Source organism: Arachis ipaensis, chromosome B2 (assembly GCF_059453495.1).
Source record: "Arachis ipaensis isolate K30076 ecotype BB chromosome B2, ASM5945349v1, whole genome shotgun sequence".
Classification (NCBI taxonomy): Eukaryota; Viridiplantae; Streptophyta; class Magnoliopsida; order Fabales; family Fabaceae; genus Arachis; species Arachis ipaensis.
In genome coordinates, this window is record NC_142437.1 from 107897371 (window position 1) to 107923604 (window position 26234).

At 34.6% G+C, this 26234-nt stretch overlaps 1 protein-coding gene across 1 annotated transcript; it reads left to right on the top strand.

Annotated features, from left to right (window-relative positions):
• Positions 1–7643: 7643 nt before the first annotated feature.
• LOC107625718 (putative acetyltransferase At3g50280) lies at positions 7644–9414 on the top strand. Its single transcript, XM_088503733.1, has one exon. The coding sequence runs from the start codon at positions 7737–7739 to the stop codon at positions 9150–9152; it is 1416 nt and encodes a 471-aa protein (XP_088359859.1). The 5' UTR covers positions 7644–7736; the 3' UTR covers positions 9153–9414.
• Positions 9415–26234: the final 16820 nt, after the last annotated feature.

Genomic DNA, 26234 nt, shown 5'->3' on the forward strand with positions numbered 1-26234 from the left:
ATAAAAGCTCAGGTTCAAGCAGGGGTACTGTTCATACACTGGCCTAAAATAAAGCCAAACCCAAAAAGAATAAAGACAGACAAGAGGTTAGGCCTCCTCTACGCCTACCCGACCTCATAGAGGTCGGGCGCAACAACAGGCTCAACGATAGCTATACAAAGCCCTACTTATATAAATAAGTAACTACTTCCCAAGATATCTCCTATCCATCTAGAAGGGAGATCTCAACAACTTTCCGATCAAAGACGGAACTACTCTAAAAAGGTGGTTAGCTATTCTACTATAAATATATTGGTATACTCAGGTATATTCAGGATCCAATAAACTAAAAACTTGCCTAAAGCCTTTGCTAACTTTAGCATCGGAGTCTCTTGTAGGTACCACCCCTCACCTCCTCACAAGGAACTCGAACAGCACTACCTCAGCACTAGCACAAGTCGGACGCTGCCTCAGAAGGAATCTGAATCTCACGTTCAGGCCAAAATAATCGTTTCAAGTAATTTTCGAAATAGATATGATACAATTTATTATTAAAATATTTTAATATTAAAAACATAATTATGTACTGTAAACAATCAGTTGGAGTTTTAAAGTTTACCAATTTACTACTGGTTTTGCTTTCCAGAAAAATACCATTTTTATTTGTTAACGAAATATAGGAATTTGGGCAAAGTTGTACTAACTTGAAGTGTAACCTTAATAGTTAATACAACCTAAAATATGCTTTGTTTTTTTTTTTTGGGGGGGGGGGGGGGGGTTATTGAGTGAAATTCGCAAACTTGGGCCAAAAAACTTTAAGGCGGATCAAATTTGAGTCAAATCAAGTACTAAACAGTAAACACCCTATAAATCTTTTACAACAACCAATGTTTATTCACAAGGACATGTGGAAAAAAACATCAAGTATGTGTATTATTCATCATTAATTAATGTTTGAAAGAAGGATTTAATTTTAGAGTATAATAATAAAAAAATTAATTTTTTATATATTTAATTCATTGATAAAAATATAAAAAATATTTTAGAATATATTTTTTATACTATTTTTAATTAAACACACTAACATATTAGTAAGTCTTAAAATAGTTACACTAGAATGGAATACAATTTAATTAAATTGCAATGAAAAAAATATTTAGTTAACATATGTTTTTAGATACATGATAAATTTATTATTAATAAAAATTTAAAATTTTTTATTTAATAAATTAAAATAAATATATTAAAATTTAAATTTTTTATATTTTAATAAAAAGTTTTAAATTTATAATATTAATAATTTAATATGTGTCTTTAGAATATAAGATAAATCTTACGATAAAGACAATCCCAAACTACGAAAATAACATGTTTCTTCCCGATGTGCACAGTCTCTAGGTCAACGTGTCCTCTTTTAACTATGGCTTCCTGCTACCTCAGCACATTCTAATCATTCTCTAATCTCATTTACCTTTTCCCATGAAACAATTCAAAATAAAAAATAAACCGGTTCGTTATTAATGTTTTAAAAATTATTGAAAATTTAATATCTTTGCCGTTTTTATAATCCAGAAAATCTTAAGAATAGCAATTTTGACTAACAATTAACTAATATAAATATTAAATATTTTTAATAAATAAATTTTATTAATTTAAAAATACCAATTTTGATAAATATAAGTATAATTATATTAATTTATGTATATAAATTTTAATAAATAAAAATATAAATTATGTTTTTTATATAAACAAATTTTTATAAATATAAGTATAAATTATTATGATCAAATATTAATATAAATTAATAATATTTATTAGTTATATAATATTAATATTTATAATTTGCTTTTTTTGTGTGTATTTTTAATAAATGTTACAAAAATAAAAAATATACAAAAAACATTTGAAAATATAATATAATTTAACAATAATGTCTCATTAAAAATTATTAAAGAGATATTTTTATTTTTTAGCGTATAAAATACAAGACAAAAAAAAAATTACCAAATTTTCAACATAACTTTCTCAGAAATGTCCCTAAAAAATTTTTTTATCTCCCAAAATTTAATTCAGTATATACTTTTAACTATTTAATTAATTTAGAAATAATTACAGTAGAATGTAATAGAGATTTACAACATTTTGGTTGACGGAAATTATTATTATTATTATTATTTTATTACTTAACGTTTTCTCTAACTAATGTTACATATTGATTTAATAAAATTAGAAACTCTATTTTTAATAATTAAAGAGTAAATATCTTTTTTGTCTCTTATCTTTTTTAAAATTTGATTACCCGCTTCCTAATTTTTATAAAATATCAAATTGGTTCCTGTTCATGTATTCTGTGAGATCAATAAATTTTTTTGTAGGTGTCTCCATTCATAGTCGTCGAAAAAAGCTGCGTGTGACATGGTCTGGACACATCTTACATGGAACGCTATGAGTTCGTTGGGACCATTAAACCCCTATACAGTCAGCAAAACATGGTCCTACGCTAGGATGTATCCAGACTATGTCACACACTGCACGTTACACATCAGCTTTTTTCGACGACTATGAACGGAAATACCTATGGAAAGATTTATTGGTCTCACGGAATACATGGACAGGAGCCAATTTGATATTTTATAAAAGTTAGGGGGTGGATAGTCAAATTTTAAAAAGGACAGAGGTCGAAAAGGATATTTACTCATAATTAAAAAGAAAGAAAACATTGATATTAGCTAGTGTATGTCTGTCACTAGATTTTTGTTAGGTGCTCTGCTAGGATCTTTTGAGAAGAATTCTAATTTTGTTATTCTCACCAAGTGAGGCATTCAATTTGGTAGAAACCATTGTTCTAAGACTGAAAAACAACTCTGTGATCAAAACTGAAGAACAAGTAGTACAGTTTGTTGATGATAATATAAAGTAAGTGGTTAAAAAGTGCTTTCGAAGCTTAGTTGGAAGGCTACTGGCTGACCAAGGGTTCAGCGCAGGCACACTTGAGCAGCGTTCTTCGCAATTTGGAGGCAACTAGAGGGTTTTAAGGTGGTTGATCTTGTGGATAATCTATTTCAATTTTTTTTACAATAAAATGGATCTCTTTAGAATTGAGAAAGGTGTCTCGTGATTGTACAAGAACTATATTCTCAATTTGAGAAGATTGAATGAAGACACAACCATCAAAGAGAAAGATTTTGTCCACATTCCCATATGGTTACAGTTTTGGGGACTCTCCAAACACTGTAAAATTAAAACCTTGGGATGAAAGAGAGAAAGAGCATTGGAGGAAGTCATAGACTCAGATCTACTCGTAATGAAGGAAAAAGAGGAGAAAGTGCTGAAAATCCAAGTGGTGATGGATATAACAAAACCACTGCGAAGGTCTCTCAAAATTGCCGGCAGTAATGGCAAAGTCATTGATCTTCAGATCAAATATGAGCGCATTGAAAAGTTTTGCCACTACTATAGTCGTGTGGGACATGAAATTAGAGCCTATAGTTTGCATTTGGAGGATTCGGTCAAAGGTACTGATATAGGGGAGCAGTGGGGCTCATGGTTAAGAGCTGAGATGATGTTATATCAGCCGTAATGGGAGAGAGTGCCACCCAAAAAGAGAAATCTAAGGAAGCATAAAGATGCTGATGTGAAACTTTTGGTATTTAAAAAAATTTCTGACAATTCACAACATCAAAAGAATTGGTAAATCTCATTCTCCCAAGGTATTATTCCTTTGTGAAACCAAGAACAATACCTTGATTGTGGAGGGTGTGATGAATAAGGTGTGTTTTTAGAATAGAGAAATAGTAAACCTAGTGGGGATGGCAGGAGGGCTTGTAATGGCATAGAAAGAAGGGGATAATGTGCAGATTCTATATTAGGAATGCTTTTAAATCAATTTCAAATATTCCAATTCATGACTTGGGCAGCAATGGGAAGCGTTAGGGGTTTATTTGAGTACAGAGAAAAGGAGAAAAGAATGTCAATTTGCTAAACCTTTACATATTCTAGAGCGGGTCAACAACAAATTTATTGTTTTTAGAGACTTTAACGCGATCAGAGATAATCTAAAAAAGGAAGGAGGTAGGATAAAAACTTTTAACTCTATCTAATCCTTTAACGATTTTATCAACTAGGGTAGGTTGATTGATTTGGGCTCTGAATGAGATAAATTTATATGGTGTAATAGCAATTTGGAGGTAATTTGATAAAAGAAAGACTTGATTGGGTGCTGGCTTCAAATGATTGGAAGGAAGAGTTTCATATGCGTTTATTTCTCACTTGCATGACCATGGGTCTGACCATAGTCCCTTACTGTTATGTACGGAAAGACAAGAAAGAAGAGCAAAAAGGAGGTTTTGATTCCAAGAACGATAGTGTGAGAAACTGGAAGTGGTTAATCTGATTAAGAGCTACTGGAATTCCATGATAGAGGAATCTCTTATGTTCAAATTAGCTGAAAAATTAAAGCTATGCAGACACATGTTGGTGCAGTGGCAGCAAAATACCACCGTGAATTTGCAAATCAGAATTATGGAATTAAAAGAACAATTAGCTACTAAAATTGATAGAGATGAATACGCTAATTCAGTTACTATTCGGTGTTTGGATGCAGAGATAGAAGATGAGTATGAAAAGAAGGAAAGATATTGAAAGAAAAAGTTACAACTTCAATGGCTCAGATGGGGTGACTGGGAATACAATTTTTCCATTCAAATTTTAAAACAAAAAGTAGGAAAAACAACATTCACCTGTTAGAAGATGAGGAAGGGAACTCGACCTCGGATGCAGAGGGAATCGCTTCAATTGCCCAGAACTATTTTGCTAAGCTCTTCTCCTCTAGCGATCCAAGAGATCCTACTGAAGAACTATAAGAAATTCCTACTAAGATTGCCACCGCTACAAATCGCAAGCTAATCCGTCCAGTTATTGAGCAAGAGGTCAAGTCAGCGATTTTTTCTATTAATCCTTTTTCGGTCCCTGGTGATGATGAATTCACAGCTAAATTTTTTCTATCTTTTTGGGAAACAATCAAGACAGATGTGGTGGAGGTGGTAATGAGATTTTTTGCAGGAGGTAAAATTTTAAAAGTTTTTAATCATACACATATTTGTCATATTTTCGAAGATTGTTAATGCTACTTCAATGTCTCAAATTTGACCTATAAGCCTTAGTAGTATTTTTTACAAGATTATTTTCAAGATTCTGGTGTACATATTACATTTTCTAATGAACAGGGTTATTAGTGATGCTCAAAGTGTGTTCATCAAGTACATGTTAATTAGCGATAATGTATTATCCGAGACCACTTTTTTAATGCTCTTTTAGTGCCTCATGTCGGGAACCAGAATAAATAGTTAGGGCTACCAGCAGTGGTGCAGAGGTCTAAACTAGCTACTTTTAATTATATAAAGAATAAGATCAACAATAAATTGCAGCAGTGGAAGAGATCGCTTCTTTCAACCTCAGGAAGAGAAATTCTTATCAAAGCAGTGGTAATGGCTATTTCGATTTACATTTTAAGCTATTTCAAGCTACCTAAAACTTTAATTGATGATATTCAAAGAGCAATAATACAATTTTGGTGGGTTAAAAAAAGGTCAGAAAGAAGGATGCATTAAGTTGGTTGACAAATCACATGTAGATCGAAAGATTTAAAAGGGGGTTTCAATTTCAAAGATTTAAAAGCTTTCAGCCTTGCGATGTTAGCAAAGCAAAGTTGGAGACTGTTAACTCACCCACATTCTTTAATAAACAAGGTGCTGAAAAATAAATATTTTAAGTATACTAGTTTTCTAACAATGGAGGTTGGAACTAACCCCTCTTAGGAAGGAAGGAGCATCATCGAAGGAAGAAAGTTTCTAAAAAAAGGAGTATTATGAAAAATCGAGAGAGGCAATCTAATCAGAATTAAAGAGGATTCTTGGGTGAAAGAATTCACAACTGTTACCCCAACCCCTATCCCTAACACAGATTATGTTTTAGTATGGGTTTCTGAATTAATTCAGTCCAATAGTGAATGGAATCAGCAACTCATCACAGACATTTTCACACTAGTAGTAGCACACAAGTATTCAGAAGGGATGGACAGAGTAACTTGGATAATGGAGCGAAGTGGACACTATTCTGTTGCATCCAACTACTGAACAACATTCTAAGTTAAAGCCATCTGGTCAGTATTTGAAAGATGAATAACCAATCTAAAATAAGAAATTTTTTGTAGAATATAATGCACAATACGTTACCTGTAAAAAAGAAAATCAATTCCAAAAATTCTTATTGTGAGTTCAGACTATGCTAAGTGTGGTGAGACAGAAAATAATTTACCATCGCATTTGGTTTTGTCTAGACCCCGTGAAAGCTTGGAGTTCGATAGAGACGCTCATTCCAAGCGCGAATGTTGAACCTTTGTGATGCTGGATGGAAATCCTTGATAAGATGAAAAAGAACAGAGATGGCAAAAGTCAAATAGAGGTGATTGCGAACCTCATGTGGATGAATGAAAATTTTGATGAATAGGATTACCTAGACAATGGAGCTAAGTGGGCACTATTCTGTTGCATTCAGCTACTGAACAATATTCTAAGTTAAAATCTTTTGGTCCAATTTCTGAAAGCTGAAGAACCAATCCAAAATAAGAAATTTTTCCTAGAAGACAATGCACAACGCGTTATCTGTAAAAAAAATCAATTCTAAAAATCTTGATTGTGAGTTCAGACTGTATCCTAAGTGTGGTGAGACAGAAAAAATAATTTATCATCGTAGTTAATTTTATCTAAATTTTATAAAAATTTAGAGTTTAATAGAAATGTTCATCCTAAGTGCAAATGTTAATTTTTGTGATGCTGGATGGAAATCTTTTCAGATGAAAAAGAATAGAGATGACAAAGATCAAACACAAATAATTGCGAAGCTCATGCGGATGAATGAAGGTTCTGAAGTTTGAAGGATGATGATAGAGAGAAATGGAAAGTTTTATTTTTGTATATTGGATTATGAGTGGTGAAGTCTTTAAAAATGATCTAAATTAGGTGTTAAACATTGTTGTGGGTATTTACAAAACGTCAATGATATTTTCTCTTTATATAATTAAAATAATATTTTTTTTACAAAACGTCACTGACATTTTCTCATTTTATAACTAAAATAATATTTTTTTACAAAACGTCAGTGACATTTTATTTTTTTATAATTAAAATTTTTTTTTACAAAACGTTGGTGACATTTTGTCTTTTATATTTAAAAATTTTTTTTTAATAAAACGTCAGTGACATTTTGTACTCTTATCATAATAGTGTAAAATACCAAAATAAATAAATATTGTTGTATTTTACATTAAAATTATCCATATCTAAAAATTTTAGCCGAAAAATGGAAGTGGTGTTTTCCCTAATTTAAAAACTTAGATTCTGAATGTTTTGTTAGATTTTTTATGGTAGAGTTTTTTTTTTTTTTTTTTTGACCTTTTTGCATGTTGTCCTATTGGACTATCATTTTCATTAATGAAATAACTACCTTTGATTAAAAAAAAAAATGAAAAAAGCTGACAGGGCAAAGGCAACAGGACAACAAACATACACTGGCAGACTATATAGTACACAACAGACACGTCACTATCCCAGTTTCTCCCCCGTCCGTCCACCCACCTCCACCCTATAAAATCCCCTTCGCACCCTCCACTTCCAAACCCACATACACAATTCACTCACACTAGTACTTACTTACTCACTTACCCTCTCTCTAAAGAAACCCAACCAAACCAACAAAAAATGCCTTCTTCATCCACAAGCATAATTTCAAAATGCACAATCTATCCAGACCAAAAATCCACCCTCAAACCCTTACACCTCTCTGTCTCTGACCTCCCCATGCTTTCTTGCCACTACATCCAAAAGGGAGTCCTCCTCTCTTCTCCCCCTCAACCCTTTCAAGACCTCATCGACTCCCTCAAGCTCTCTCTCTCCACCACACTCTCTCTCTTCCCCGCCCTTGCCGGCCGCTTCTCCACCGACTCCGCCGGCCATGTTCACATCGTTTGCAACGACGCCGGAGTTGATTTTATCCACGCCAATGCCAAGCATCTCACCCTCGCCACCCTCCTCTCGCCGCCAGCCAATTTTCCCGATGTCCATCCTTCCTTCAAGGAGTTCTTTGCTTACGATATGACTATTTCTTACTCTGGCCACCACCTTCCCCTCGCCGCCGTCCAGGTCACCGAGCTTGCCGATGGCGTCTTCGTCGGCATCACCGCCAACCACGCTGTCACCGACGGTACCTCCTTCTGGCACTTCTTCAACACATTCGCCGCCGTCACCAAGGCTGCCGGCTCCGGCGCCAAAAAGAAGATAGCTAGCTACCCGGACTTCACTCGCGACACCGTCTTCAACTCCGCCGTCGTCCTCCCCGTCCCAGCCAGCGGTCCCACCGTGACGTTCGCCGCCGACGAGCCTCTCCGGGAGCGAGTCTTTCATTTCTCCAGGGAAGACATCCAGAGACTGAAAAAGCAAGCTAACAGTAACCGCCACAACAACGACGGTTGGAAAAACGCTGGAGTTAACGGTAACGTAAACTGTAATGGAAACGGTAGGGTAGCGACTGTTAATGTGAGGAACAACGACGAGATCTCGTCGTTTCAATCTTTATCTGCTCAGCTTTGGCGATCCGTGACACGTGCCAGGAAATTAGACGCTTCGAAAACGTCGACGTTTAGGATGGCCGTTAATTGCCGTCACCGTTTGGAACCAAAGATGGATCCGTTTTACTTTGGGAACGCGATTCAGAGCATCCCAACGGTCGCAACGGTTGGGGATATTGTTTCCAACGAGGTCGGCTTTTGCGCCGAACTGCTGCACCGTAACGTCATCGCGCACGATGATTCTACGGTGCGGCGTGGCATAGAAGACTGGGAAAAGGCCCCGAGACTGTTCCCTCTCGGTAACTTCGACGGAGCCATGATTACTATGGGGAGTTCGCCGCGTTTTCCAATGTACGACAATGATTTCGGGTGGGGAAAGCCGTTGGCGATTCGGAGCGGGAAGGCAAACAAGTTCGACGGCAAGATCTCAGCGTTTCCCGGTAGGGAAGGAAACGGCAGCGTTGATCTTGAAGTCGTTTTGGCACCAGAAACGATGGTGGGACTTGAAAACGACATGGAATTTATGCAGTACGTGACGTCATTCGAATAAGTGATTTCTGCCGTTTTAAGACTAAGCGGAATGAAACGCAGGGGACTCGGCGGTGAAATTTTAGTAAACGACGGTGGAAAGGTTGATATGTATCAATGTATGCATATATTGATCAGTAGACGACAATATTTGGGTGTCGTTTTGGTTGGTCAACGTTTTAGGATGGGTGGGATCAAAGTATTGTAACTTTGTAAGGCAGTCTTTGGGTGGGTGTTTGGCCCTACCAGATGTAATGATTTTTGTGTAAGTTGGTTTGTGGGCAGTTTTCTGTTTTCACTTTTCTTTCTCCTTTTTTTTTCTAAGTGAAAAAGGGAGAGAGTAATAATATTTATTAATGATAAATTAAAAAAATTTAAAAAAGTGAAATATTATATAAAAATTATTATGCGTATTAAAAAAAATTAATAAATTAATTTATTTTTAATATATATTTTATATTTTAATATATATTTTATATTAATAATTAATTTTGATGAATAATTTTAATGTAGGAGGATATGGACCCCAAACTCTAAATGGGGTGACCGGGTGAGTGGAGTTTCTGTTCTTTCTGTGAGGAAGCTTTGCGGCCCCTTTATTGTAGTACTTAACGTTATTTCCAAGAATTAACAGAAGATCAGAGCATAAATTGGTTGGAATTCTGTGGATAGAGTTGTGGATAGAAAATGAATGATAAATAAGCGGGTTCTTGAAGTAACAGACTTAGAGCAGTGTGCCATAGAGTATAGACAAGCATTGCAATTCTGTTGAGGTTACACATGCATTGGTCTTTCGAAATAAAACTACATTTATACAATTCTTTTTACAAGTAAATTTCAAGCTCAAAACAAGAGGAATAAGACACACACAGTCTTACAACATCTCTAAACCAAATTACAACCAGGACACTCTGACATTGCCATCAACAGAGTTTAGTAACAACCAAACGTACTTTTGACAATTATACTACGTTGCTCTGCTTAATACTCTTTTTTCCCACATTAGTGTCTTAACCATGCTTGTCATAGGTCAAAATTTGATATCATCATGTTATCTGTAAAAAGCAATTCCTTCACCCACACTTTAATCCACCCTGCTAAGCTTAATCTCATATTCACATTTTCAAGTATCCAATTTGCTTTGTATCCCTCACAGAATTTTATTTCTTGATTTCCGAATATTTCATACAATTGCAAAATACTCTTTCCGCCCAGAACTTTTTCTCCAACCCAAAAATCACTTTAATTTTTTCATTTAACATGAACCCTGCAAATTTTGATCAAGAAATCTCTTTAATCATTCATGATTCAGTTATCTGAGCCATTAATTTTCTTTTCTAAAAATGTAGCGTATATAATTTTAAAAGAACCAAATTATTAAAAAGCTAGTTGTATCTTGTATGTGTTCTTATCTTCATGCTTTGATGTGTAGGATTATTATTAGGATGTGAAATTAGACGTTAGAGGGGCCACCAAGAGTTTGAGATGTCCCATATTATTATACATGTTGTGTGATACATTAATTAGTTGTTGTGATAATTGCCAACATGTATCCAATATCTGAGGTGTTAAGTTTGTTCTATAAATGTCTTTGATGACACAAAATTATTGAAGAAAAAGAAAAAGAAAAACAGAAAGGAAGGAAGAAAGATAGTTAGGCAAGTTCTGGAGTTGGTAACTTGCATAATAATTTGTAAATGATTTCCTTTTTATTAGTAATAATGCAAGTTTTTAAAGGGAGAAAAAATAGATGATTGCTATAGTGCCTAAAAAGTGATGTTTAACTTAAAAAAAAATTAAAAATTAATATTTAATTTAAAAGATATAAAAATAAATTATTTTTAAAATTTAAAATTTATTATAAAAATAAATTATACAAAATTTAGATACCAACTCATACACACTGTAGAATTAGTCGAAAAAATATATCTCACTAGAAGATTGAAGAATATCGAGTTTAGTTTGTTGGCCAAAATTCTAAAATGCAAAGTTGAGATAATTTTGTTTTCTGCTTAGAAGATTTGTTAACCATGTGAGTACTATTCATCAATATTTGGAGTTGGATATACTCTATAGTCTATACATCACCACATATGTGTTGGAATATTTAAAAGAGAATAAAGGACAAATAATTATTGGTACGAGAATCGGATCAGTCGAATTACTGAGTTATTAAATAATTGATTGAACCTATTCATTCCATCACAATTAAATAAATATATAAAATTATAATAAAATTATGTTTTAAATAATAAAATAAAATGAAAATAAATGAAAATTCAACTATATTAAAATATTTTGTGATAAAATGTAGAATTAATTCAAATTTTTATTTATAAATTAATTAAATGTAAAATATAACTAATATTATTATTAAATAATAAAAACAATATATCACATTACTTAAATTTAATTAAATGAATAATGAATTACAATATTAATGTAAAAATTCATATGTAGTTGTTAGTCTCAAATAAATTATGTTCGAAGATTGAAGTGATTCAAGAATATTGGTAAAGCCTTGGAGTGGGAGCAGGGATCGAAGGTCATGTATTTGAAGGCATCGAGTTGGAAGTTATTTGGTACAGGTTCGATTGACACGATGAATCGAATAGTTTGTCGAATGAAACAAATCAAAGGTTTTCAAATTAAAAAGATTCGAAAACTGCCCCACATTTGATCAAAAGAGCGGGAATAGTTACCTTAATCTTCGCACACAAAGGGGCACCAGTTCTGTACTTTTACAGTTATGGAAATGGGTTATAAATATTAAAAAGCTTTAAGAAATTAGGGTTGGAACTTTTCTCTAGAAATACACTCAAGCACACTCATATTCCAGCAAATTTCTGAGTCTGCATTCGAGTTCGATTTCTGTAGGGTTCCTTTCATGTCTTTATCTTTTAATTTACAATTTCAACAAAACTTTACTTTTCTTGTTGAATTTACTTTTCAAGTAATGCTTAATTTCTTTGCCTACTTTATATTCCAGTATCTTTAAATTTCCATGTCAAGCCCTTTGATTCACTCGAAAGCATTTTTATCGCTTTATTTAAATTCATTGCAAACCTTTTTTTTTATTTTTTAATTTCTGCCTTATCTTTCAAAAATCTTGTTTTACACCTTTTGAATCTTTTACTTTTCTAAATACTCGTCTAATTCGAGGACCTTTGATGCACTTATAGAAAAACTGGTACCTGTAAAAGAGGAGTAGGTTTCACTCTCAGATCATTAGAATCGAACCACCATCGATTTGTTAAAAAATTGACAAAACAAATTAGCACGTCCGGTGGGACAGTTTGAAACTGAAGTGCGTCAAATGTTTTTGGTGTCATTTGCTGTATGCGATTAAAAAGTGGAAGAGTTATTCACATGGCAGATGAAATGTCGAATGTGAATGGTGGTTCGTCCACCAATGACAGTATACCAGTAACTGTACATCCTTCGAACGTTACTTCACGTTCAGAAGGCATGATTGTAAGTGAAAGCATAGTAGTTACTAGTGTTCACACTGAAAATAATGGACGTAATATTCGTCAACGTGGTAATCTACCAGCAATACATGCTCCAGTAACTACTCGTTGGCCTCCTTATGGCCTTCCTCCTGGTTATACTCCACCAGTGAGTGGTTTTGTTCCTCCTATCCATGTTGGAAGTATGATTGGAGTAAATAATTCTCAAAATCTACAACAACACTCCGGGTACTCTCGTGATTATAATGTGGGCTCTACATCGAATGCTTCTAATTCGATGGCAGTATTTCGACAACAGTTCGAAGAAAGTCATCATGATTTGGTTAACTTATTGACTCAGCAGATGACCAAAATTTTGAATCCTATGATGGCTGATCACGAATCCAAGTTCGAACGTCTTGCAAGGCAAGTCGAGCGAATCGCTTGAATCGTTGATTAAGATGAAGGAGAAAGGCATGATGCCATAGGGAATTATAAGGGTTTCGAAAATATATTTCAAAATGAAAATAACGTTTTAAGAAACAGAGAAAATCCTCAGATAATTCCCCATGGTCAAAATGCAGATGACGTTTTGGCCCGATTACGTGCTAATCATGGTGGAGAACGTTATCAAGTTACCAGAATTGTAGAAGATGTGCTCAATAGAGTCGGTTTGAATGTTGGGTTCATGAATCGACCTCATTTTGTATCTACTTTCCCTCAAGTTGTTCAAATGACCGAAGTGCCAAGAGGTGTGGAAAATCCAAAAATAATCACAAAATTTGCGGGAAAAGTTAGAGAATCGACCACTGAATATTTTGCTCGATATTTGGCTGAGAATGGGAATCTAGCCAATGATGAGAATTTGAAAATAAAGTTTTTTCCTTCTTCGTTAACGAAGAATGCATTTACTTGGTTTTTGAATCTCAGACCAAATTCGATAACAACTTGGACTCAATTGGAAACTACTTTTCATGCCCAATTTTATCGAGGAGAATTGAACGTAGCAGTTACTGATCTAATATCTTTGAAATGATAAGATGGTGAAAACATTGATGACTATATGATACGTTTCAAAAATGCTAGAAGTAGATGTTATGTGTCATTTCCTGAGAGTGAAGTGGTGAAAATAGCAATTATGAGGTTAGGATTTTATATGCATCAAAAACTGCTTAATGTGTATATTCCTGATTTAGCCCATTTAGCCAAAAGGGTTCGTCAGGTTGAACTTTTGAAGAAGGAAAAAGAGAAATATGAGAATGAAAGAAGGTTAAAGAGTAGATCCTTTACTCGAAAGGAAAAAGTTGCTTATGTGGCCATGGAATCCTCAGAAGAGGAATCCGAGTTAGAGGCAGAGGTTGATCTGGCCGAACTTAAGAAAGGTCCTCCTTATGTTTGTTCTTTGCTTAAAAAGCTCCCTGGTAATGAAAAGTCGAGTGATTCAAAATTGAAAAGTGGAAAAAAGATACAGTTTTGATATTTCAAAATATTATTAGATTTTTTATGTGTTGCTTAAAGATAAACATTTAATTTTTCCTGAGGGCAGAACTTTACTTCCGGTGAAAGATTTGAAAGGGAAACCTTATTGTAAGTTTCACCAACCAACAAGTCATTCGACTAACAACTGTGTTCGTTTTAGGGACCTTATACAGGAGGCTATTATGGAAGCGCGTTTGAAGTTTGATGATGGGAAAAAGGAGATGAAGGTCGATTCTGATCCTTTTGATGTTGAAGCTAGTTTCGCTGAGCCATGTTTCAGTGTGAATATGGTAGGAATGTCTTATGATTTTGATGTGGCTTTGGGTGATTTTGAATCGGAAGTTCGATCTATATGCCCTCGTGTGGGGGATGGTCTATTGGATTTCTTGGTGCAGCAAAAGCTCAAAGATCAGGACGTATCTTTGTGTCCTCGATGTAATGCTGTGTTTGACGCTGAGGCTACAACGATCTTCGAAAAAGAAAGGATGAAAAAAGAATTGGCTCATGGAGAGGAGCAGGTTCGTCAGAAGCAACCAATTCGACGAGCGAATGGACAAAGCTCTAAGGCGCCTCAAAATATGACCACACCAATAAGTCGTTCTCAAGCTATAGAAGTTCAATGGATTCGAAATTGGCAGGAGTTCCAGAATCGAGATGCTCAGTATAGGTGAAACCCACAGTGGGGACATCGAAGACCTCTTCGAGGCCAGTATCCCTATTATCGTGGCCGAGCTACAAGATACCCAAGGGATAGAGGAAGAAGGAATCAGCAGCAAACAAAGAAGCCTCAAAATGATAAAGGCAAAGAGGCAACACCTTCAGTGCATTCTCGAATTGTTTTTCCATCTGATGGAGAAACTTGTCCAAAGGGTATTCCTTCCCTTGCAAGGTTAGATGATGGCAAAGCAGTAGTTAGTATTTCAGGTGTTGACAAAGACAAGGATGCTGACTTAAATGAGAAATATTTTGAAGAAGGAGATGATGAGATGGTTGGGATTATTTCAGTTATCCCAACTAAATATTTAGGTGAGTATGAAGGTGACCCTAAAGATGATTATGATGTGGATGATGAAGAGGTTTTTTCATTCATCCGTTATGAAGATAAACCAAGGTATTTTTTTGAGACCTTCTGAAAAAAAATCTCATCTCCGCCCACTTCATATTACTGCAACCATGAGTGGGATTCAGGTAAACAAAGTTTTAATCAATAGTGGAGCAGCAATAAGTCTTTTGCCGGAGAGGATGCTGATGAAGGTTGGCAAGCATCCTAATGATTTGGTTCCCACTAATATTGTCGTAACAGACTTTAGTGGTACCTCTACTCCTGCTAAAGGTTTGGTTACTCTAGGGTACGAGTGGGATCTTTTAATCGAAACACTATTTTCGTGGTGGTGCCTTCGAAAGCAAGTTATAATGCCTTATTAGGCCAGGACTGGATTCACGGGGTTAGGGCTGTACCATCTACTGAAAATGGCAAACCTGAAATTGTTAAGGCTGATTCAAATTTGTATGTCAAACAGCTACATGTTGATTTCAGAGTATACAATCCAAAACTGAGGCCTTTAAATGTTGACAGGGTGTTAAATTCTTATAATTGTGAGGGCTGCTATTTGTCTTCAGAATGTTTAACGGTGAAATTGTGTCATCCACATCTCACTGTACCCCCAACTGGCTGGGACTGTTCGTCTTACAAAGGATTTGAGGCATTGCTCGATGGAACATGCACAAGATGTCTTGGATTACCTGGTAACTTTAAATAAATGTATAAGTAATTTCCTTTCAGTAGAAAATAAAAATGATTCTTCTGATGAAGTTGAATCGCTTAAGAATGTAATTCCTCCTTCTTTTCATAGTAAAAATTCGATGTCTTTAATTGAATTTAGTCATGGTTTAAGTTTTTCTTTTTCTTGTAATACAAATGATGTTATTAGTCACACTGCTGATGTAATAGTAGAAGTTCATTGTATTGAAAATGAAGCTATTCTTAATCCAGCAAGTGATCAAGTTCGTTTCATTCTTAATGAATCTATTGATTTCTCTTTTTATTGCATCTATGATTTAGAACCTTTGGGTTTTGAGAAACATTCAGCAAAAGATGATGAATTTGCAAAGGGTTTTGAGTCCCAAGATCCCCTACAAGAAATTAATTTGGGATCTGCTAGTGATGTTCGAATTACTTATATTTGTAAGGATCTACCAGATCCTTTTCGAACTGAATTGTTCCGTCTTTTACACGAGTTTAAGGATTGTTTTGCCTGGTCTTAATCGTTCTCTTGTAGAACATCGATTAGCATTAAATTCAAATGCTCGACCTGTGAAGCAAACCCCTCGGTGCTTTGCTCCAGAAATCAATCAAAAGATTAAGGAGAAAATAGAACGGTTAATTAAAGCAAAATTTATTCGAACCACACGCTATGTTGAATGAGTTTCGAATATTGTTCCTGTAATGAAGAAGAATGGGAAGTTAAGGGTGTGTATTGACTTCAGAGATCTGAACAATGCTACCCCAAAGGATGAATATTTTATGCCCAGAGCAGACATTTTTATTAATTCTGCAGCGGGGAATGAAATTTTAAGTTTTATGGACGGTTACTCAAGATATAACCAAATCTTCATCGCGGAGGATGACGTGTCCAAAACTACTTTTCGTTGCTCTGGGGCTTTAGGCACTTATGAATGGGTGGCAGGGACGGATCCACTCATGTGGGTGTGGGGGCAAGCGCCCCCACTATAATTTGGAATTTTATTGAGTAGTATATAATAATAATATTTGTTTGCCCCCACTAAATTATTAAATTTGACCCCACAATAATTTTTTATTTAACTTTCGATATTTGATAGCCAATTTGAGAACTTCATATTAGATGTCCATTATAATGATCAATTTTCAAATTTAAATAAGATTTGTGTTCTTTCTTAGAAATTGACTCGAAAGAATATTATCTATCCATTTGTGTTTCTTCTTTTAAAATTAGCTTTAGTTTTTCATAATAACTAAACTAATTGAATGAACTTTTTCAACTATGAATATCATCAAGAGCTAATTTGTATGAAAATTGAGTTTTAAATGATTGTTTAACGACATATACAAAAGAAAAGACATTTTAATTATATTTTCAAGGTTTCAAAATATGAAATATAAAAAATTAAATTTTAAATTATATGTTATTATTTAAATTACTATTTTAGTATTTTAATTTGTAATTAGATATTTTGAAACTTAATCATATTTTATAATAATAAAATATAATTATAATAATAATAATTATGCTACGTATACATAAAATAATCACTTGTACAGAATAAATCTTAAAATATAAATTTGAAATACAAAATACATATTAAAAATAAGTTAAATATTATATGTATTTATACACAAAATTATAATAGATAATTTGATAGCTAATTTTTTATGTAAACGTAATATTTTTATTATAAAAATTATTATAATGTTATATATATTTCGCCCCCACTATCAAAATTTTCTGGATCCGTCACTGATGAGTGGTTATGCCATTCGGTTTGAAAAATTCTAGTGTAACTTACCAACAGGCAATGAATGCCATATTCCATGAGTATATTGGAAGATTTATGGAGGTATATATTGATGATGTCATGGTCAAGTCGAATTCGGTGAATCAACATATTGATCATTTGAGAAAGGCGTTTATTACTATGCGAAGGAAAGGATTAAAGATGAATCATTTGAAATGTGCCTTTGGAGTGTCAGTAGGGAACTTCCTGGGTTTTATTGTTCATAAAAAGGAGATTGCAATCGATAAGAGTAAGGCTGATGCGATTTTAGCATTATCTTCTCCTAAGTCGAAAAAAGAAGTACAGTCGTTCCTGGGGAAGGTGAATTACCTTCGAAGGTTCATATCGAATCTCTCTGGCCGAACTCGAGTGTTTGAACCTTTAGTAAAACTAAAGAATGATTCATAGTTTGAATGGACAAATGAGCATCAACAAGCCTTCGAGTCAATAAAAGCTTATTTGTTGAAAGCCCCGATAATGGCGAATGTTCGCCCACAAGAGCCTTTAAAACTGTACATTGCTGCATCTACAAATACGATTGGGTGTATGTTAGCCCAAGATGATGAGAATGGTCATGAACGAGCCATTTATTACCTCAATCGAGTATTGATTGATATTGAGACAAGGTATTCGCCATTCGAAAGATTGTGTTTGTCTTTATATTATGCGTGTATGAAATTAAAGTGTTACATGGTGGCCAAGCCTGTGAAGGTCATTGCACAAACTGACCTTGTCAAATATATGTTGAGCTCTCCAATGTTACAAGGTCGTTTGGGGAAATGGATACAAGCTTTGACAGAATTCGATTTACAGTATGTTCCAGCAAAGGCTGTAAAAGGCCAGGTCATTGCAGATTTTTTTAGTTGATAATTCAAAAAAACTGAATGACCAGGGGAAAATATGCTCGACATTAAAGTCAATTATTGGAAGTTATATTTCGATGGATCGAAGCACAAAGATGGTGCAGGGGTAGGAATTCTCATTATTTCACCAGAAGGAATACCATCGGAATTTATGTTTGAGCTAAAATATCCTTGCTCGAATAATATGGAAGAATATAAAGCATTGATTTTAGGTCTCAAGATTTTGATTGGGAAAGGTGCTTCGGAAGTTCAAATTTTTGGGGATTCTCAGTTAGTGTTGAAACAGCTATCAAAAGAGTTTAAGTGTAACAATGAGAAGTTACAGAAATATTTGGCAACAGTGTGGGAGTTGTTAACTTCTTTTTGAAAAGTTTCACTAGTTCATATCCCAAGTATCCAAAATGAAATTGATAATGAGTTAGTCTAGATTGCTTCGAGATATAAGATAGGCCCCGAAACATTGAAAAAATTGGCATAAATTCGCCAAATTTTAGTGCCTATAGATGAAAGAGAAGTTTTATGCTTGGATGAATGGGGAGATGATGATTGGAGAAAACCTATTGCTGAGTATTTAAGGAACCCTAGCATTCAAGTTGACAGGAGGATAAAATTAAAAGCAATGAATTTTGTTTTAATGGCTGATGAGTTATATAAGAAAGGGATCGATGGGAGCCTTTCGAGATGTGTAAGTCAAGATGATAAAGACATTGCTTTAGGAGAAGTCCATAAAGGTAGATGTGGTGCTCATCAGGCTGGGATGAAAATGAAATGGGTTTTATATCGAAATCATGTTTATTGGCCCTCTATGATTAAAGATTGTATTGATTATGCGAAGGCTTGTCAAGATTGTCAACGCCATCGAGCGGTGCAACAGATTCCAACATCTGAATTGCATGCAATTATTAAGCCTTTGCTATTTCGAGGTTGGGTTTTAGACCTAATTGGATTGATACATCCTCCCTCATCGAAAAACCATAAATTTATTTTGGTGGCAATAGATTATTTCACGAAGTGGGTTGAAGCTGTTCATCTGATAGAGGTTGGACAAAATGAAATAATAGATTTTATCGAGGAACATATAATTCATTGATTTGGGATTCCCCAAACATTAAGTACTGACCAAAGAACTATATTTACTGGTCAGTGAATAAAGAATTTTGCAGCTTCAAGAAACATTAATATGGTTACTTTAACCCCTTATTATGCACAGGCCAATGGACATGTTGAGGCAACAAATAGAATTTTGATCAATTTGATTAAAAAGTAAATCGAAAATAGACCTCGAACTTGGTATGAAACTTTGAGCCAAGTACTGTAGGCTTAACGAAACTCTCCAAGAGGATCAACAGGTACTTCTCCTTATAAACTGGTATATGGGCACGATGTCGTTTTACCATTAGAAATTAATCTTAATACTTTGAGAATATTAAAGCAAAATGATTTGCCTGTTAATAATTATTGGAACGCAATGTTCGATGAGTTAAATGATTTAGACTCAGAGCGGATATTGGCGCTTGAAAATATGATCCGACAAAAAGAAAGCATTGCTCGAAGTTATAATCGTCGAGTAAGGGAGAAATGTTTCAGTATTGGGAGTTAGTTTTGAAGGTTATTTTGCCTATGAAAAAGAAATCGAGGTTTCTCGGCAAATGGTCTCATACGTGGGAAGGACCTTTTGAAATTATAGAATTATATTCTGGAAATGCGTATCGAATCAAGGATATCGAGTCTGGAAATATATTTAATTCAGTAAATGGAAAATACCTGAAGCAATATCATTGTTTGTCAAACCAAAGTTAAAGATTCAAATTCATGAGTCTAAAGAACAAAGGACATGATTACAAGTACCGATACCCTAAGGTGGAGAAATGTAAGGTGCCATAAGCTTTGCTAAGTGTGAGTGTAGTTTAATCCTTTCACTGTCTAGAGCCAAAAGGGTTTCGGTTTGCTCATACTCCTCATACTGGGCCTTGTCAAGTTGCTTCTCACATTCCTCTTGCTTGGCCTTAATAGAGCAGATTTCTTGTACAAGTTTTTGTTGTTTGTGTTGAACAATCGCTAAAGGTATTGCTATATCAGCCTTCCTCTTTCGAACCTTAGCAAGACTCTCATTAATTTGAGCCAGCTCTGCTTCAAGCGCTTTTTCCTGTTTATCGTAGTAAGCTTGAGCGGAAAAAGTTTGAGAGATTCTTAGGTCAAATTCTTCACGAGAAGCTTTAATTGGTTGAAGAGCTGTAGAATAGACTTTTGATTCGGTCCGAATCTTAGCCACTTTTTCTTTGATCTCTTGTAACTTGTCATGGACAGTTACACATCTGTTGGCAACTTTTATGAATTGGTCAACTATAGCAGAGTAAAGGGACAGAACCTGAAGTTCAAAAGATGAGCTTAAGACATCAGACAGAAGTGGGTTTAGGACTGCATTGTTTGTCCATTCAGTAGGTGGATGCCCCAAGAGTCCGAGAAGGGTCAGTAGTAGATCTCAAGCATTCTTGTCTAGCTCGGAAGGGAGAATAGATATAGAAGGATCTGCAGTGGTAGGAGTGGAAATAGGCACCTTATCCTCTTGAATGGCTCGGTTCAAGATAGTAACCAACTCAATTAAATCAGCATCCGCAAACTTTGAAGTCGTTCCCAGACTTTCAGGTTCCGAACTAAGAGGAATTTGAAATTCAGAACTCTTAGGTGGACTTGAAGTTCTCTGGGGTGAAGGGTTGGTTTCTGGAAGTCGGGATGGAAAGTCGGGGTCAGGGGCAATAGTTTCAAGGACCCGAGAGGGGGAGTCAGAGTCAGGAGCCACCTGGAACCCAGTAGAGGTTTCAATTTGGTTTGGTGGAAAAGAATGTTCAATATTGGCAGTTTGTATTGGAGAATGATGGGCATGATCTTCTGTCAAATTAACCACTTGGGTCTCAGTTAAATTTGGAAGAGCTACTTGGAGAGGTTTAGCAGACGCAATAATTTGAATTGATGAGTGAGATGCTTGCTGCCCTAACTCTTGTTGATGCTGTTGAGATGGTTGGTTAGGCGCAAGAAAGGGAGTGATTGATTGAGCAGCAGTGACAGGCTGAAATAATAATATACATTAGTTGGAGTTTACTTCGGTTGAATTAATATATTCGAAGACAATATAAGGTTACCGGAACGGGTTTTCTTCTTCGAATCAATTGAGAGTTCGGGTTTGATTTAATTTCATCTTCCGAGTGCGAAGATACATTGAAAATATTTTGAATGGATGGTTCATTGTCATCAGAAGAACTCTCGCTGAATGGTTGCAGTTGTAACTAAAGAAAGATCGAAATCAAGGGAAGTTTAAGTAAATATAGTTGTTGAGGAATTTAAAAAAAAAATAAATAGATACCCTTCTGGAAGTCCTCGAAGAAGTCTGTCGACTTCTCTTTGGTGGTTATCTTGAAGAAGTTGTGGTTTTGGCTTTCCTCTTTGGAGGCTTCTTGGGAAAAGCCTTAGCAGCAAGAACTATTCGGGTGACAGTGTTTTTTATTTCTTCGAAAGTGCGACTGTACTTAGAATAGTAAGTAGTCCACCAGTCGAAGCAAGATTTTGTAATGAATGAACTACGATCATAAACAATATGATTATGGCCCGTTCTTTGTTGTTGGTTCTTCAAGAGACAAATATCGAGCTCTTTCTTTGAAGCCAAAGTAACATGGCAAAAGGGTTTGTTGTTCTTGGGGAGTGGAGTTGGGATAGCTTGTGAGAAGCCGAGTTGTCTGGCCGCATAGTGAGGGGGCATAAAGAGTGTCTTTAAAGTGCTCTTTCTTGTATAGAGGTAGCCCAGTGGAAATCCCTTGCACAACTAGTAGGCTTGCCCAACTCCTATTGGCAATCTCATTCTCTTCGGTATCATTAGGGAAGAGGAGATGTTCAAGCCAAGTGGGACCACAATCTTGACAAAAAAAAGGAGTGAAATTGAGGTCACCATTATGGAAGTTTTTACAAGAGAAGAAAAGAGAAAAAACAGCCCAAAATCAATCTTCGTTCGATTGCGCTTCTGGAAAATATGGCTTGAAATTAGCTAATCGAAAGCTCTCAATATGCTGTTTGTCTGAAACGCTATCTCCAGGCTTTATCATATTTTTCGAAAGTAGCATTTAGCCATAGTTGGAGAAGCCAGAGAGGACCTCCCTTGCTAATCAAGAAATTATTTCAAAGACAATTGACAAACTGCCAAGTTCTTCAAAAATGTGCCCTAGAAGTAACTTGGCCAAGTTAAAGTTGTTTCCTTCATAAAGGAGGGCAGCAAGGGGGTAAAAAAGCTGAACACTTTGAGAGCAGAAGATTATGGCATTTAACCAATAAAATAAAAATGCCACATGTTCATTGTCTGTTACAAGATCATTTTCTGCACCCATATGGTGAGCAATGAATTCACTATAAGAGGTCATGGAAGCTATGTTGTATTGTCGCTTAGGCTGCATGTCAGAGATAAAATTTGGGAGCCCAATTGGGAGAGTTATGGCTCCAATCATCTAAGAATGTGTTGAAGGAGTAAAGTGAGAAAGTCAAAGAAGATTTTGAATCCCAAGAGCACCCCAGGCAGCGTTCTTCTCTGGAGTAAGACGCCTATGCCAGGCCATAAAATCAGTTCTACGAGGGGTGATTTTAGGGTTGTTCCTGAAGGATTTTTGGGGATTGGTAAAAAAGAATATGTCAAGGTTCTGATTAATCAATAAATCTTCTTCTTGAGCATTGGGAAAGTAGGGGAGTCGTTCGTTTGCTCTTTCTAAACTCTGAATGGGACAGATGAAACAATGGGTGTCATAACCTATGGTGAAGGTGATAAGAATTTTGGGATCATCGAGTTGAAGCTGTAGGTCATCAATGATCTCATCATTGTTTTGGTTCAGGATGTGCAGGGATGGAGGAGCTGGTTGTTGCGCCATAGGACGTTTGCCTTTGTCCTGAGTAGCGACATGAGATGAAGAAGTAGCCATTGATGAGAAAAGAAAAGATGAAAAACAAAAATTGTAAAAGCAGAAAAATGTAAGAGATTTTTGAGAGAGTAAGGATTCAAGAAATGTGAGCAACGATGAGAAGTTTGAATTTAAAGGGGTTTTCCAGCTTAACCGTTATTACAGAAAGAATTCAAAGAGAAAAGAGGTAGCTTTGCGAGGAAGGCGAAGTGGTAAAGAGAGAGTGTAAGTTGTGGGAGACGTGTCAAACGGGTCAAATTGTTGGCGGAAGTAAATGGCATTAATGGTCAGTTAAGGTAATTTACCATTAAACCATGATTGAAATATAAGTCAGGATTAAGTGTTTGATCTTCCGAGGCATAATTTCAAAAACTAAACACATTAATCCTAGGAAATAATTTGTTAACCACAAATAAATTGTGTTCGAAGATTGAAGTGATTCAAGAATATTTGTAAAGCCTTGGAGTGGTAGCAGGGATCGAAGGTCATGTATTTGAAGGCATCAAGTTGAAAGTTATTTGGTACGGGTTCGATTGACATGATGAATCGAACAGTTTGTCGAATGAACCAAATCGAAGGTTTTCAAATTAAAAAGATTCGGAAACTGCCCCACATTTGATCAAAAGAGCGTGAACAGTTACCTTAATCTTCGCACACAAAATGGCACCAGTTCTGTACTTTTACTGTTATGGAAATGGGTTATAAATATTAGAAATCTATAAGAAATTAGGGTTGAAACTTTTCTCCAGAAATACACTCAAGCACACTCATATCCTAGCGAATTTCAAAGTCTGCATTCAAGTTCGATTTTTGTAGGGTTCCTTCTATATCTTTATCTTTTAATTTACAATTTTAGCAAACTTTACTTTTCAAGTAATGTTTAATTTCTTTGCCTATTTTATATTCCAGTATCTTTAAATTTCCATGTCAAGCCCTTTGATTTACTTGAAGGCATTTTTATCACTTTATTTAAATTCATTGCAAACCTTTTTTTTTGTATTTTTCGATTTCTGCCTTATCTTTCGAAAATCTTGTTGTACACCTTTTGAACTTTTTACTTTTCTAAATACTTTTCTAATTTGAGGACATTTGATACACTTATAGAAAAATTGGTACCTGCAAAAGAGGAATAGGTTTCACTCTCAAACCATTAGAATCGAACCATCATCGATTTGTTAAAAAATCGACAAAACCATAGTTTAATGTAAAGTTATTTGTCGAAAATTATTATATAACAACTTAATCAAATATATTAAATTATTTAATAATTTTTTATTATCAATTTTAGATAAAGAAAACTACATATGAGACTCCACTTATAATTAGTTCTTTTAACAAATATATTTAATTATTAGAATATAATATCACAATATATAGGAATGGATTCAACTTTCACCCCACTTCAATTTCGGAAATAAATTCCAACATTCCAGCGGCCAGGTTTTTTTTAATAATAAAAAATTTATGAATATTTAATTCGAATGTAGTTTTGTAGAAAGAAATTAAGAAAAGATATTAAGAATAAATAAATTTGTAAAAAAATAATTTTTTAATTGGCAAACAAATAATACAAAAATTAAAGATGTAAGATGATAATGAAAAATAAATATTGAGGCCTTCATTAGATAAATAATTTTTTTAAAATGAAAGAAAAATAGGTAGAATTTATTAATGGATGTTGCGATAGAACACTAAAAACTAACTTTACAAGTTCTCTTATTTTAATTGATAAAAATGGAGAATATATAATAGAAGGAACTAAAGAAGAATACAACAAGTGAAGAAGATAGTGTCAAGAGGTCTTAGAAAATCTTAAATGAGACTATAAGAGGAACTTTACCCTCTCTTTATTTTATCATATTTTGGTTCATCATATAATTATTATTTACAAACAATAAAATTATAATTTTAATATGTACTCAATATTTAATTTTGATTAGAAACTAATGCATCTTTACATAAAAGGGATTTTTTTTAAAATAAATAATTTAATTATTTTATTTATCCAAATATATAATTTGTAGCGCATTTATCAATTTATATTGTAGCGTATTTATCAATTTATATCATATTGATTTATCTTGTTTACACGATAAACAAAATATATGAAATATGAAGAAATATACATATCTCATTTATAGTGTAAACAAGATATGTGTATTATTATAAAAAAGATTATGATTGAAATGATATTAATTTTTTTAAAAACCAACTCATTTGAATTAGTATTCAAAAGAGTACGTAAAAAATAGATCGAATTGGATTGATTTAAATTAAAAAAAAGTTTTACGGGATAAAAAATGACTAAGTCCCCAAAATGGTCCCTCAGATTGGGCCCTTGTACCAATTTCATCCCTGAGTTTTCGATTGCACCATTTTAGTCCTCAAGATTGAACTCTTGGATCCATAAAAGTCTCCAATTCTATTTCCGTCCTGAGTCAGCTAATCGGAGTGCTGATCTGGCACGTGGCTGCTATGGTGGATATTCCATACGGCGTCGTTTAGGGTTTTGGCGCCTAAGGAGAGTAAAACGTCACCGTTTTACATGAATGAAGAAAACAAAATGTTAAAGTCATATGAGTTTTGATCACTCACAGTCTTCTCCTTCCTTTCTCCAGCACTGAAACGCTTAGACTCCCTCTTTCACTGACAATGGTGAAGGCTTAGTGCGGTGGTTTAGGATTTGTGAGTTCGACAGTTTTGCAAGACTACTAGTGTCGGCGTGGAGTTCACAGTGCCGTTATTGAGAAAGCACCATTGTTGTTGTTATTGAGGTGAGTACACAGTGCCCTTATTTTTTTTTTCGATAATCATAATTTGATTTTCAAGGGTTTAGTTGACTTTC

What these genes read in the sequence shown, in the direction of transcription:
- LOC107625718 (XM_088503733.1), top strand. Translation starts at nt 7,737, where the DNA reads ATGCCTTCTTCATCCACAAGCATAATTTCAAAATGCACAATCTATCCA.